The sequence below is a fragment of the Borostomias antarcticus genome, assembly GCF_949987555.1.
Source record: "Borostomias antarcticus genome assembly, chromosome: 6".
Taxonomy (NCBI): domain Eukaryota; kingdom Metazoa; phylum Chordata; class Actinopteri; order Stomiiformes; family Stomiidae; genus Borostomias; species Borostomias antarcticus.
This window is the reverse complement of record NC_140239.1, coordinates 29,186,397-29,200,988: the sequence shown is the minus strand read 5'-3', so window position 1 is coordinate 29,200,988 and position 14,592 is coordinate 29,186,397. Positions and strand designations below refer to the sequence as shown.

The 14,592-nt window shown below is 43.9% G+C and overlaps 1 protein-coding gene across 1 annotated transcript in view; it reads left to right on the top strand.

Annotated features, from left to right (window-relative positions):
- itpk1a (inositol-tetrakisphosphate 1-kinase a) overlaps positions 1–9,553 on the top strand; it is a gene marked incomplete at both ends in the record, with an annotated part of 29,946 nt that extends 20,393 nt beyond the window's left edge. The window contains 4 exons of the mRNA XM_084439413.1: positions 6,220–6,385; positions 7,242–7,309; positions 8,088–8,250; positions 9,261–9,553. Of these exons, the coding sequence (XP_084295539.1) occupies positions 6,220–6,385; positions 7,242–7,309; positions 8,088–8,250; positions 9,261–9,553 (690 nt within the window). The remainder of the gene's footprint in view (positions 1–6,219; positions 6,386–7,241; positions 7,310–8,087; positions 8,251–9,260) is intronic.
- Positions 9,554–14,592: the final 5,039 nt, after the last annotated feature.

The window sequence follows — 14,592 nt, the reverse complement described above, 5'->3', positions numbered from 1 at the left end:
TCGTTTGGTCTGGGCGAGCGATGATGTCATAACGCTAGATTTGGCTGGAGGGACTATAAAAAGCTACTGGTTGCTATGGAAACGGTACTCTATATAACTCTAACCATGAATGATCAGCTTTTCAAAGCTAATATGAGCAATAGATGTATTTTTATTTTCATTTTCATTTCATTTTTTGTTTGTTTGTTTGTTTTCTGTTGAAAGGCCATTGTATAAGCGGGACAGCCTATGGAAATATACCTCCGCAAAGGTCATTTAAAAAGTGCAGCGGTCAGCTCCTCATTCACTATCCCTTATATTACATTTCTGAATTCCTTTAACCGCCTCCTCCTCCCCTGCATTCTACCCCTCTACCACCCAGATCCTCCCCTATATTCTACCCCTCTACCACCCAGATCCTCCCCTGCATTCTACCCCTCTACCACCCAGATCCTCCCCTACATTCTACCCCTCTACCACCCCGATCCTCCCCTGCATTCTACCCCTCTACCACCCAGATCCTCCCCTGCATTCTACCCCTCTACCACCCAGATCCTCCCCTACATTCTACCCCTCTACCACCCCGATCCTCCCCTACATTCTACCCCTCTACCACCCAGATCCTCCCCTGCATTCTACCCCTCTACCACCCAGATCCTCCCCTGCATTCTACCCCTCTACCACCCAGATCCTCTACCACCCAGATCCTCCCCTACATTCTACCCCTCTACCACCCAGATCCTCCCCTACATTCTACCCCTCTACCACCCAGATCCTCCCCTACATTCTACCCCTCTACCACCCAGATCCTCCCCTGCATTCTACCCCTCTACCACCCAGATCCTCCCCTGCATTCTACCCCTCTACCACCCAGATCCTCCCCTGCATTCTACCCCTCTACCACCCAGATCCTCCCCTGCATTCTACCCCTCTACCACCCAGATCCTCCCCTACATTCTACCCCTCTACCACCCAGATCCTCCCCTGCATTCTACCCCTCTACCACCCAGATCCTCCCCTACATTCTACCCCTCTATCACCCAGATCCTCCCCTGCATTCTACCCCTCTACCACCCAGATCCTCCCCTACATTCTACCCCTCTACCACCCAGATCATCCGTTACATTCTACCCCTCTACCACCCAGATCATCCGTTACATTCTACCCCTCTACCACCCAGATCCTCCCCTACATTCTACCCCTCTACCACCCAGATCCTCCCCTACATTCTACCCCTCTACCACCCAGATCCTCCCCTACATTCTACCCCTCTACCACCCAGATCCTCCCCTGCATTCTACCCCTCTACCACCCAGATCCTCCCCTGCATTCTACCCCTCTACCACCCAGATCCTCCCCTGCATTCTACCCCTCTACCACCCAGATCCTCCCCTGCATTCTACCCTCTACCACCCAGATCCTCCCCTACATTCTACCCCTCTACCACCCAGATCCTCCCCTACATTCTACCCCTCTACCACCCAGATCCTCCCCTACATTCTACCCCTCTACCACCCAGATCCTCCCCTGCATTCTACCCCTCTACCACCCAGATCATCCCCTGCATTCTACCCCTCTACCACCCAGATCCTCCCCTGCATTCTACCCTCTACCACCCAGATCCTCCCCTACATTCTACCCCTCTACCACCCAGATCCTCCCCTGCATTCTACCCCTCTACCACCCAGATCCTCCCCTACATTCTACCCCTCTACCACCCAGATCCTCCCCTGCATTCTACCCCTCTACCACCCAGATCCTCCCCTGCATTCTACCCCTCTACCACCCAGATCCTCCCCTACATTCTACCCCTCTACCACCCAGATCCTCCCCTGCATTCTACCCCTCTACCACCCAGATCCTCCCCTGCATTCTACCCCTCTACCACCCAGATCCTCCCCTACATTCTACCCCTCTATCACTCAGATCCTCCCCTGCATTCTACCCCTCTACCCCCCAGATCCTCCCCTGCATTCTACCCCTCTACCACCCAGATCCTCCCCTACATTCTACCCCTCTACCACCATGATCCTCCCCTGCATTCTACCCCTCTACCACCCAGATCCTCCCCTACATTCTACCCCTCTATCACTCAGATCCTCCCCTGCATTCTACCCCTCTACCACCCAGATCCTCCCCTGCATTCTACCCCTCTATCACTCAGATCCTCCCCTGCATTCTACCCCTCTACCACCCAGATCCTCCCCTACATTCTACCCCTCTACCACCCAGATCCTCCCCTGCATTCTACCCCTCTACCACCCAGATCCTCCCCTGCATTCTACCCTCTACCACCCAGATCCTCCGCTACATTCTACCCCTCTACCACCCAGATCCTCCCCTGCATTCTACCCCTCGACCACCCAGATAATCCGCTACATTCTACCCCTCTACCACCCAGATCCTCTGTTACATTCTACCCCTCTACCACCCAGATCCTCCCCTACATTCTACCCCTCTACCACCCAGATCCTCCCCTACATTCTACCCTGTACCACCCAGATCCTCCTCTACATTCTACCCTCTACCACCCAGATCCTCCCCTACATTCTACCCCTCTACCACCCAGATCCTCCCCTGCATTCTACCCCTCGACCACCCAGATAATCCGCTACATTCTACCCCTCTACCACCCAGATCCTCTGTTACATTCTACCCCTCTACCACCCAGATCCTCCCCTACATTCTACCCCTCTACCACCCAGATCCTCCCCTACATTCTACCCTCTACCACCCAGATCCTCCTCTACATTCTACCCCTCTACCACCCAGATCCTCCCCTGCATTCTACCCCTCTACCACCCAGATCCTCTACCACCCAGATCCTCCTCTACATTCTACCCCTCTACCACCCAGATCCTCCCCTGCATTCTACCCCTCTACCACCCAGATCCTCCCCTGCATTCTACCCCTCTACCACCCAGATCCTCCCCTACATTCTACCCCTCTACCACCCAGATCCTCCCCTGCATTCTACCCCTCTACCACCCAGATCCTCCCCTGCATTCTACCCCTCTACCACCCAGATCCTCCCCTGCATTCTACCCCTCTACCACCCAGATCCTCCACTACATTCTACCCCTCTACCACCCAGATCCTCTGCTACATTCTACCCCTCTACCACCCAGATCCTCCCCTGCATTCTACCCCTCTACCACCCAGATCCTCCCCTGCATTCTACCCCTCTACCACCCAGATCCTCCCCTGCATTCTACCCCTCTACCATCCAGATCCTCCCCTGCATTCTACCCCTCTACCACCCAGATCCTCCCCTGCATTCTACCCCTCTACCACCCAGATCCTCCCCTGCATTCTACCCCTCTACCCCCCAGATCCTCCCCTACATTCTACCCCTCTACCACCCAGATCCTCCCCTACATTCTACCCCTCTACCACCCAGATCCTCCCCTGCATTCTACCCCTCTACCACCCAGATCCTCCCCTGCATTCTACCCCTCTACCATCCAGATCCTCCCCTGCATTCTACCCCTCTACCACCCAGATCCTCCCCTGCATTCTACCCCTCTACCACCCAGATCCTCCGCTACATTCTACCCCTCTACCACCCAGATCCTCCCCTGCATTCTACCCCTCTACCACCCAGATCCTCCCCTATATTCTACCCCTCTACCACCCAGATCCTCCCCTGCATTCTACCCCTCTACCACCCAGATCCTCCACTACATTCTACCCCTCTACCACCCAGATCCTCCCCTGCATTCTACCCCTCCACCACCCAGATCCTCCCCTACATTCTACCCCTCTACCACCCAGATCCTCCCCTACATTCTACCCCTCTACCACCCAGATCCTCCCCTGCATTCTACCCCTCTACCACCCAGATCCTCCCCTATATTCTACCCCTCTACCACCCAGATCCTCCCCTGCATTCTACCCCTCTACCACCCAGATCCTCCACTACATTCTACCCCTCTACCACCCAGATCCTCCCCTGCATTCTACCCCTCTACCCCCCAGATCCTCCCCTACATTCTACCCCTCTACCACCCAGATCCTCCCCTACATTCTACCCCTCTACCACCCAGATCCTCCCCTGCATTCTACCCCTCTACCACCCAGATCCTCCCCTGCATTCTACCCCTCTACCATCCAGATCCTCCCCTGCATTCTACCCCTCTACCACCCAGATCCTCCCCTGCATTCTACCCCTCTACCACCCAGATCCTCCGCTACATTCTACCCCTCTACCACCCAGATCCTCCCCTGCATTCTACCCCTCTACCACCCAGATCCTCCCCTATATTCTACCCCTCTACCACCCAGATCCTCCCCTGCATTCTACCCCTCTACCACCCAGATCCTCCACTACATTCTACCCCTCTACCACCCAGATCCTCCCCTGCATTCTACCCCTCCACCACCCAGATCCTCCCCTACATTCTACCCCTCTACCACCCAGATCCTCCCCTACATTCTACCCCTCTACCACCCAGATCCTCCCCTGCATTCTACCCCTCTACCACCCAGATCCTCCCCTATATTCTACCCCTCTACCACCCAGATCCTCCCCTGCATTCTACCCCTCTACCACCCAGATCCTCCACTACATTCTACCCCTCTACCACCCAGATCCTCCCCTGCATTCTACCCCTCTACCACCCAGATCCTCCCCTGCATTCTACCTCTCTACCACCCAGATCCTCCGCTACATTCTACCCCTCTACCACCCAGATCCTCCCCTGCATTCTACCCCTCTACCACCCAGATCCTCTGCTACATTCTACCCCTCTACCACCCAGATCCTCCCCTGCATTCTACCCCTCTACCACCCAGATCCTCCCCTGCATTCTACCCCTCTACCACCCAGATCATCCCCTGCATTCTACCCCTCTACCACCCAGATCCTCCCCTGCATTCTACCCCTCTACCACCCAGATCCTCCCCTGCATTCTACCCCTCTACCACCCAGATCCTCCCCTGCATTCTACCCCTCTACCACCCAGATTCTACCCCTCTACCACCCAGATCCTACGATACATTCTACCCCTCTACCACCCAGATCCAACGTGTGACTTGCATATTAACTGTAAAGAGGGATGTTCAAGACAGATGTTTGCTCAAGAGCTACTGTAGTCAATGAATGAGTGATGAAATACTGGTTGTATATCAATTTACAGCGAGGCTGTCATGTGCTTTTATGGCTGTACTTTAAGACAATCTCTTAGGCATCGAATAGATCGATTTCGGTGTCGAAACGGGTGTGACGTCACATGAGGTGTGTAAGGGTTTCATTGCGAGAGCCTCACCTCAAATGGGATTTCTAAAGAGTCCACACCTGCTTGTCAAACAAGAGCGAAGACTGTCATTGTGTTCAATTCTCAGAAGGAAATACATCCTCTGTCTGGAAAGTTCTCACACACAGATCACCAGAACAAACCGAAATCCCCCCGGTCCACAGACGACCCACGTCTGGCCAACGCCCCGAACGAGTTCTCCTGCAGATTTAAAAACAAGGTTGCCGATCAGCTATTCAATGACTTCTTCAACACCTCACTAGAGACATGTCATGTTCCAGCCTGCTTCAAGACCGCCACCATCATCCCCGTCCCCAAGAAAGCAAGGATCACTGGCCTCAACGACTACATCGCCCTGACCTCTGTAGTAATGAAGGTCTTTGAGTGACTTGTTCTGCGGCATCTCAAATCCATCACAGACCCTCTCCTGGACCCCCTGCAGTTCACCTACAGGGCAAACAGGTCTGTGGACGACGCAGTAAACACGGCCCTTCAGTTCACTCTACAGCACTAGAACACTCAGCAGGCACCTACGCCAGGATCCTGTTTGTGATTTCAACACTGTCTCTGCACTGTCCTGTCTCGTCCCTGCACCCCGTCCAATATCGTCTCCGTGTTATCCACCACAACGGAAAGCAAATTCCTTGTATGTTGAAAAATTATAACGGTGATAAAACAAATTCTGATTCTGATGACAAAGACGAAGAGTCACACTGATGCACTTTGTGTGACACTGTGCGTATGTCATTGTTGACACAGCTTCAAGGATAGTTATTTACTGAGCATGCACTGATTAGAGAGAAGAAGTCACAGACAGAAAATACACTTGTGATGGTAGTGATGAATAATACTGCAGGATTACTGAACAGCGATGATGCGTTCATGGCCAAATACTGTGTCAAGCAGCGCGGTGACATCACCTGACTTATTTTGTACATGAACAAACATCCCATCACTAAGTTTCACCAAGCGCTTGTTCACCCAGATGACCATCGTCTTCAGCGAGGAGGACATGAAGGACATCAAGCCTCCCTGTGTGATCCAGAACTTCATTAACCACAATGCCGTGCTGTATAAAGTCTTCGTGGTGGGGGAGGCCCACACCGTGGTTGAGAGGCCCTCTATCAGGAACTTCCCCTCTGGACCTGCAGGTGAGACAGTTCACTCTCGGCCGCGTCACCCTTGTCCCTCACAACTGATTTTGCGTCCAATTCTGGACGGCCTTTAAGTTTCATTCGGTGTGTCGTGTTGTCTTACTGTACGTGTGGCTACGTGTGGAAATTATAGTCTCATAGCAAAAAAAAACACGATGACAACAGAAGAATCACAGGTAACATGTGAGTAACGACTGCGAAGTCTCCCTCTTGCTGACCAAACCTCCAAGCCACAGCTGCATCCTAGGACATACCCTTATAAAGAGGGCATTTGATTTACGAGCGTCTATAAACACAGCTTCACTTTTAACCATCGCGGGGGGCACACGCCAAGTGAGATGGGCATTTACGGGATTTCAGAGTTTGACGCAGAGTGCCGGCGCATTCCTCCAGCCCTGGCTCTGTGTCAGGGTTCCTGCTCGTCATGTCCCCGTGTTTGTGAAGTCCGTCACCCTGAAGGCACGCGTGTTTTAAGAGGGCTGAGTCACAGCAGAGGCAGTGAGGTTGTAGCGTATAGCCGAGTACGTAGCTCCCCCTGTGGGTTACGATTGTGAACTGCACATAAAATATCCTCACATGCAGACTGTGCTTGAGCCCCCCTGCTAAAGAAAACTGTGACTTGAGTCCACTTTGACTGGAGCTAGACTCAAGAATTTCAATTCTTGGCATGAATAGGACCAGAGTTTTTTTTTTTTCCTGAACCTGTGACCTAAGTTGGGGCATGCCTGTCACATCCACAACCCTGACTCAAGTGTGAAAATATTCTTTAACCAGGCTGATTCAACTAGTCACACATTTCCATGAATTTCAATGTGCAGCTTTGATGGTCTTATTTATGCATTCTGTCTTTCAGAGAGGAGAGCGATCTCCTTCAACAGTCACAATGTGTCCAAGCCGGAGTGTGCCTCTGACCTTACTTCTGTAAGTAGCTAGAATATTCCTAAAAAATGGGCCTGGACATTTTGAGTGACCCTAGCGTCTTTGCCTCTCTTCTGTGTGTTCAGTACTCTATTATACCCGGAGTGTTACCTCATTATCACTGCAAAACCTTTTTAGCTTTTTTGTTTGGTATGCAATGTTTTTGTTACTGTGAAGAAAAATTCACAACTGAGGTGATTGGGAAAGCTGGATAGAATTGAACGGCCTCTCCAGAACCTGTTTGTTTGTTTGTTATTGGTTATTATAGTTAACGAAAACTAACAAAAAAAAACTAAAACTAGGTTTGAAAGAACATTTCAGTTAACTGAAATAAAAACTAGGCTTTACAAAAAAAACAATAACTAATTAAAACTGTTTTGTATGTTTACAAAACTAACTAAAATAAACTAAAATTATAGAGAAAATGTCCTTAGTTTTAGTCTTTTTCATTTCGTACATAAGCCTGGTATTTTGGGTGGATATGAAATCTATCCTCCATTTTTTCTTTGGCTGTGCCACTGCGCAGAGGTAACTTGACGTGTGCAAGATGGTTTGTTTTGCACTAATACTGAAACTAGTAAAAACTAAACTGAAACTAAGCATTTTCAACAACAAAAAAACGAAACTAAACTAGAATTAACCTGCTTTTAAAAACTAATTAAAACTAAACTGAAATTGAAAACAAAAAGTTAAAACGATATAAAAATAAAAACTAATGAAAAAAACTATTATAACCTTGGTTTGTTTGTTTATTTGTTTGTTTGTTTGTTTGTTTACACAGAGGGACAACTTGGAGGGTGTGTCCATAGTGCCCAAAGATGATGTCATCAGGGAGATCTCCAGATGTCTGCGTCGGGCGCTAGGCGTGTCCCTGTTCGGCATCGACATCATCATCAGTAACCAGACAGGCCAGCACGCCATCATTGACATCAACGCTTTCCCTGGTGAGTGTAGATCTATAAACACTCTGATGGGTGTGTAGGACTGCAGGCTTCACATACTTGCATGAATAGATCTGATCATAGATATTCAATTCTTGTCCTTAGTTTAAAAGGAGTTTGAGTGACATAGCTTATGAGTCCGCCATCTCTACCCACAGCTCACCAATAAACTATATTTTTTATTGACCCAAGGAAGTACTGTGAGACGGCAAGTCTATCGCAAAAAGTGCTCATGATATAACCCCTCCACATGGTGGCAGTGTTGAGCCTTGAGGATTGGCTCATGAGGTCATGATTTTAGAATGCATATCATGTCACACACACCAGGGAAGTGCTTTTTGAATGTGCCAGAGTAATACACACAGCACAACGTATAAAGTTGAGTTTTAATGTGGGAGATGAGGATTTGTGAGGTGGATTGTGTATAAGTCTCTTGGTTTTACTGAGGTAAACGCACGCACACAAACACACTTTAAATGGTGGTCTGAGCATGCCTAGAAAAAGCCCTCTTCCACTTCCTCTTTCATCACCATGGTTACAGTATGTTGTTTCCCAGGGGTAGGCGCGTTCACTGGCATTGCTTGTTTGTGCGACAATACTGTAAGTCCCATAACATCTAGTGTAGTCTCACGTCAACAGCATTATGGCTGTCTAACCACCCTCTATTTAAGCTTCCCTAGCTGTCTCCTCTCCTCTTCCCAGTAGCTCAGGGAGAGATAACGATCTCCTTACAGGAAATTGCCATAACCTTGTACTGTACTCATCTATAAACAGCACCGCTGTGTGTGTCCTGTTAGAAAGAGACTCCTGGTTTCACCAGCTAATCTTAGCTTGTACTTTTCTATGCCGTTCATTGCTGTATTATAATGCTACTCATTTTGTATTCAGTGCACGTTTTTGTGAGGATTCAATTCAATTGCGAGGATTATGTGAAATAATCCTTTCACAGCCATATTCTGTGATCAGACTCCTCATTCAGAGGGACTCGTATTTCTCTGCCCTGGTTACCGTAGGTTACGAGGGCGTCCCCGAGTTCTTCGACGACCTGCTCAGTCACCTGACCGGCGTGCTGAAGGAGCGGGCGTCCGAGAAGAACGGCGTCGCCGACCACGCCCCCGCCCCGGCCACGGCGACCTGCGGGAAACCATGCAGCCTGCTTCTGGGAAAAGAGGCGGGCCCCTGGTTCGGCGAGGGCGAGGGCGTCAAGAGGGGCGGCCATCAGGGACTGGGGTGCAGCTCTGAAGCTCCGCCCAACTTCCAGCAGCACTGTGTGTCTTCCTTGGCGACCAAAGCCTCCTCGCAATGATACAACCTTTCTTCTCCTTCAGCCACCAGAAACAAGATGTCAAATATCGTTATGATTTCAATAATCAAAACATTGCAAATCTGAAGAGACTTTTTTTGATTTCAGTGATGGTTTTTTAGTTTGTTTTCTACGCTGTCCTGTAATTTTACATCCTGGTTCTCCTCTAGTTTTACATCCTGGTTCTCCTGTAGTTTTACATCCTGGTTCTCCTGTAGCTTTACATCCTGGTTCTCCTGTAGTTTTACATCCTGGTTCTCCTCTAGTTTTACATCCTGGTTCATGGAGTTCTGGCACACGGAGGCCATTTTGTTTTCATGTGTGGGAGTGAATCCTCATTAGTGGCTTCACAGGTGAGACGGTGACTAGGGAGATGAGCTCATGCTTTCTTGTGGGGGAGGGCAGGGTGACTTAGCGTGAAGGTGTGCGTGTGTGTGTGTGTGTGTGTGTGTGTGTGTGTGTGTGCGCGCGTGTTTGTTCTGTACATGGAACATTTTTTCAAGTGCCATGTGCATACTCAGGGTCATTTGATCTCCTTATTGAAGCCTTGGAGAGGTGGTTCCTTCCATCCACTAGCATCGGGGAGGTGTGTGCCTGCTCTCAGCCAGGTGTGCAAACCTGCACCTGCACTGACAAATACCTGAGGATTTTATTCAAAACATAGAATGACTAATTGCTCCATGAAAGCCAAAATTGAGGACATGAGCATGTGTGAGACTTAGATGATTTAATTTTTTTCTATAGTGCTGATACATTTATGGAGAGTTTGGAGATTGCAGAATGATGGCGAGTTTGGAGAATAACACATACCAAATTATTTTCCTCTTTATTTTCTGTGAAGTGAGTGAATGCCGTTGAATAAATTGTAAATTGTAAATTGTTCATGTACATTCATGTTAATGTACTGTATATATTGCAGATATACTGTATTCATACATTCAACATCTAAACAGGGATATATATATATAAAGAAATATACAGTATATAAGACTAAGACATGTTGATCTTATCATTTTTTACTTTGAACTTTTTCTTAACCTATCATGACAGTTATTGTTGTGCTGTCATGAGTGACACATAACAACACTGTTGAGTATATGTACAGAATAGCTACCTACATATAAACTAATATATTATGGAGTTTTTGCACAATCAAGCGTTTTCATTTTTGATGATACTGTACTTAACATTTGAAAAATGAAATAAATCTTGCACAAACATTATTTTATTGGGTGTTGTGATCTAATCCATGGGCTTGCTTATGTATGCTTTTTTATTAGGGAGACTCCCATTCTCATACTGTGTGTGTAAATGTATACAGTAACATATTGAATATGTGATCAAACCCAGCCAAAGCAGACACTGAAGTGTTTTGACACATTCGACCCAAACCCATCTGATCTATTGACTGGGAATAATGGTTGTAATCAGGGATTAAGATAAGTGTTTTATTTGTTTCTCTTCTCTCCAGCCCATCAGTTGTGCACTAAGATAGCAAAGCTTTGTCAACACTTCACTGCTCAGTTCAGGAGTCACTGCCTGCTACTCTCAAGCTCCTGGAGATCGCATCTCTTTAATCTATTTATATCTCACATTAGGTAACCATTCTGCTGTTCTCTACCTCGCTCTTGGCACACAAAGACTCCTTTCTCTCTTCACGCTTCACATGGAGAACAGACCAGAGGTTTTTCACCACAATCACCTCAGTGATATCTACTCTGGTGCGGGGTACCACCATTGGTGATTAAAACCACACCAATCTGGCAACCGCCATCGTGGTTTTCCAGAGTTTTGTTTAACAGAAGCTCAGAGGCTCAGTGCCTCAGTGGACAGGAAAGATGAAATGGTGGCGTTGGCCTCTTCTGGGCTGAATAGGCCAGTTCTATTATAAGAGATTAGGATGTAAGTCTTATTCTATTATAAGAGATTAGGATGTAAATCTTATTCTATTATAAGAGATTAGGATGTAAATCTTATTCTATTATAAGAGATTAGGATGTAAATCTTATTCTATTATAAGAGATTATGATGTAAATCTTATTCTATTTTAAGAGATTAGGATGTAAGTCTTATTCTATTATAAGAGATTAGGATGTAAGTCTTATTCTATTATAAGAGATTAGGATGTAAGTCTTATTCTATTATAAGAGATTAGGATGTAAATCTTATTCTATTATAAGAGATTAGGATGTAAGTCTTATTCTATTATAAGAGATTAGGATGTAAATCTTATTCTATTATAAGAGATTAGGATGTAAGTCTTATTCTATTATAAGAGATTAGGATGTAAATCTTATTCTATTATAAGAGATTAGGATGTAGGTCTTATTCTATTATAAGAGATTAGGATGTAGGTCTTATTCTATTATAAGAGATTAGGATGTAAGTTTTATTCTATTATAAGAGATTAGGATGTAAGTCTTATTCTATTATAAGAGATTAGGATGTAAATCTTATTCTATTATAAGAGATTAGGATGTAGGTATTATTCTATTATAAGAGATTAGGATGTAAGTCTTATTCTATTATAAGAGATTAGGATGTAAATCTTATTCTATTATAAGAGATTAGGATGTAAATCTTATTCTATTATAAGAGATTAGGATGCAAGTCTTATTCTATTATAAGAGATTAGGATGTAAGTCTTATTCTATTATAAGAGATTAGGATGTAAATCTTATTCTATTATAAGAGATTAGGATGTAAGTCTTATTCTATTATAAGAGATTAGGATGTAAGTTTTATTCTATTATAAGAGATTAGGATGTAAATCTTATTCTATTATAAGAGATTAGGATGTAAGTCTTATTCTATTATAAGAGATTAGGATGTAAATCTTATTCTATTATAAGAGATTAGGATGTAAATCTTATTCTATTATAAGAGATTAGGATGTAAGTTTTATTCTATTATAAGAGATTAGGATGTAAATCTTATTCTATTATAAGAGATTAGGATGTAAGTCTTATTCTATTATAAGAGATTAGGATGTAAGTCTTATTCTATTATAAGAGATTAGGATGTAAGTCTTATTCTATTATAAGAGATTAGTATGTAAATCTTATTCTATTATAAGAGATTAGGATGTAAATCTTATTCTATTATAAGAGATTAGGATGTAAATCTTATTCTATTATAAGAGATTATGATGTAAATCTTATTCTATTATAAGAGATTAGGATGTAAGTCTTATTCTATTATAAGAGATTAGGATGTAAGTCTTATTCTATTATAAGAGATTAGGATGTAAGTCTTATTCTATTATAAGAGATTAGGATGTAAATCTTATTCTATTATAAGAGATTAGGATGTAAATCTTATTCTATTATAAGAGATTAGGATGTAAATCTTATTCTATTATAAGAGATTAGGGTGTAAATCTTATTCTATTATAAGAGATTAGGATGTAAGTCTTATTCTATTATAAGAGATTAGGATGTAAATCTTATTCTATTATAAGAGATTAGGATGTAAGTCTTATTCTATTATAAGAGATTAGGGTGTAAATATTATTTTATTATAAGAGATTAGGATGTAAATATTATTCTATTATAAGAGATTAGGGTGTAAATATTATTTTATTATAAGAGATTAGGATGTAAATATTATTCTATTATAAGAGATTAGGATGTAAGTCTTATTCTATTATAAGAGATTAGAATGTAAGTCTTATTCTATTATAAGAGATTAGGATGTAAATCTTATTCTATTATAAGAGATTAGTATGTAAGTCTTATTCTATTATAAGAGATTAGGATGTAAGTCTTATTCTATTATAAGAGATTAGGATGTAAATCTTATTCTATTATAAGAGATTAGGATGTAAGTCTTATTCTATTATAAGAGATTAGGGTGTAAATATTATTTTATTATAAGAGATTAGGATGTAAATATTATTCTATTATAAGAGATTAGGGTGTAAATATTATTTTATTATAAGAGATTAGGATGTAAATATTATTCTATTATAAGAGATTAGGATGTAAGTCTTATTCTATTATAAGAGATTAGAATGTAAGTTTTATTCTATTATAAGAGATTAGGATGTTAATCTTATTCTATTATGAGATTAGGATGTAAGTCTTATTCTATTATAAGAGATTAGGATGTAAATCTTAGAACATCCTGTTCTGCAGATATGCTGAAGGCAACACCACGCGTACGTTAAAGGTGCACTCCACAAGAAATATCAACAATAGTGAGCAAAAAAGGTCTGGAATTTCAACTGCGTAGCAAGGACTTGATGATTCAATGAGTACGGCAATGGATTCAATGGAAAACATGTAGTTTGGAAATGGGAAACAGTGAAAGAGGTGTTTCTGTAGTGATGCCTTCACGACGACTAAACTAAATGAAAAAACATCAAATCTGCGTCGAAGAACAAAGGTTCAATCAGGGCTGAGGACATTCACGCGTTGGATGCAAGTTAAAAACACAGCGTTCTACAGTAGAACGATGAATCATGTTCTTGGCTTCCCACACAACGGTAAACAGTTGCAGATGACATCTGTGTTATCATCAATATCTCTCAACTCATCGTGTTGTTTTACATACGATGACTATAAGAGTATCTCGTAAAATGTTAAATTTTTCTGTGGTAAACATACCAGGAATAAAAAGAGAACACATTGAGCAGACAGTATAGTTTATTCATCAATAAACATAGTATTGACATTCTGAGTACTGTCTAATGTGGACATCCTGATTAAATCTTTTCTTGTAAGATGTTTTCAAATGCATTTTCAAACAGTTTTTACTGTGGCTATAATGCATTTTGAACAACATCATCTGCAAATAAAAAGAAAGAAATATATGTTTAAAAAAAAGAAAAAGAAAGTATGTTTTAGAGTAGGGATTGATTAATATCAGTCACATAACAAAACAGTAACATCAAGATGACATCATTTGACACATAGGCCTACTCCATTGAATTTGAATAAAAATGTGGTACTATACTGTGGTCACTCCAGGTCACCAACATAAATCACACCCAGACTGATCTCCACATAACTATTCCATTTATTGGGTTTTCTTAGATAAAT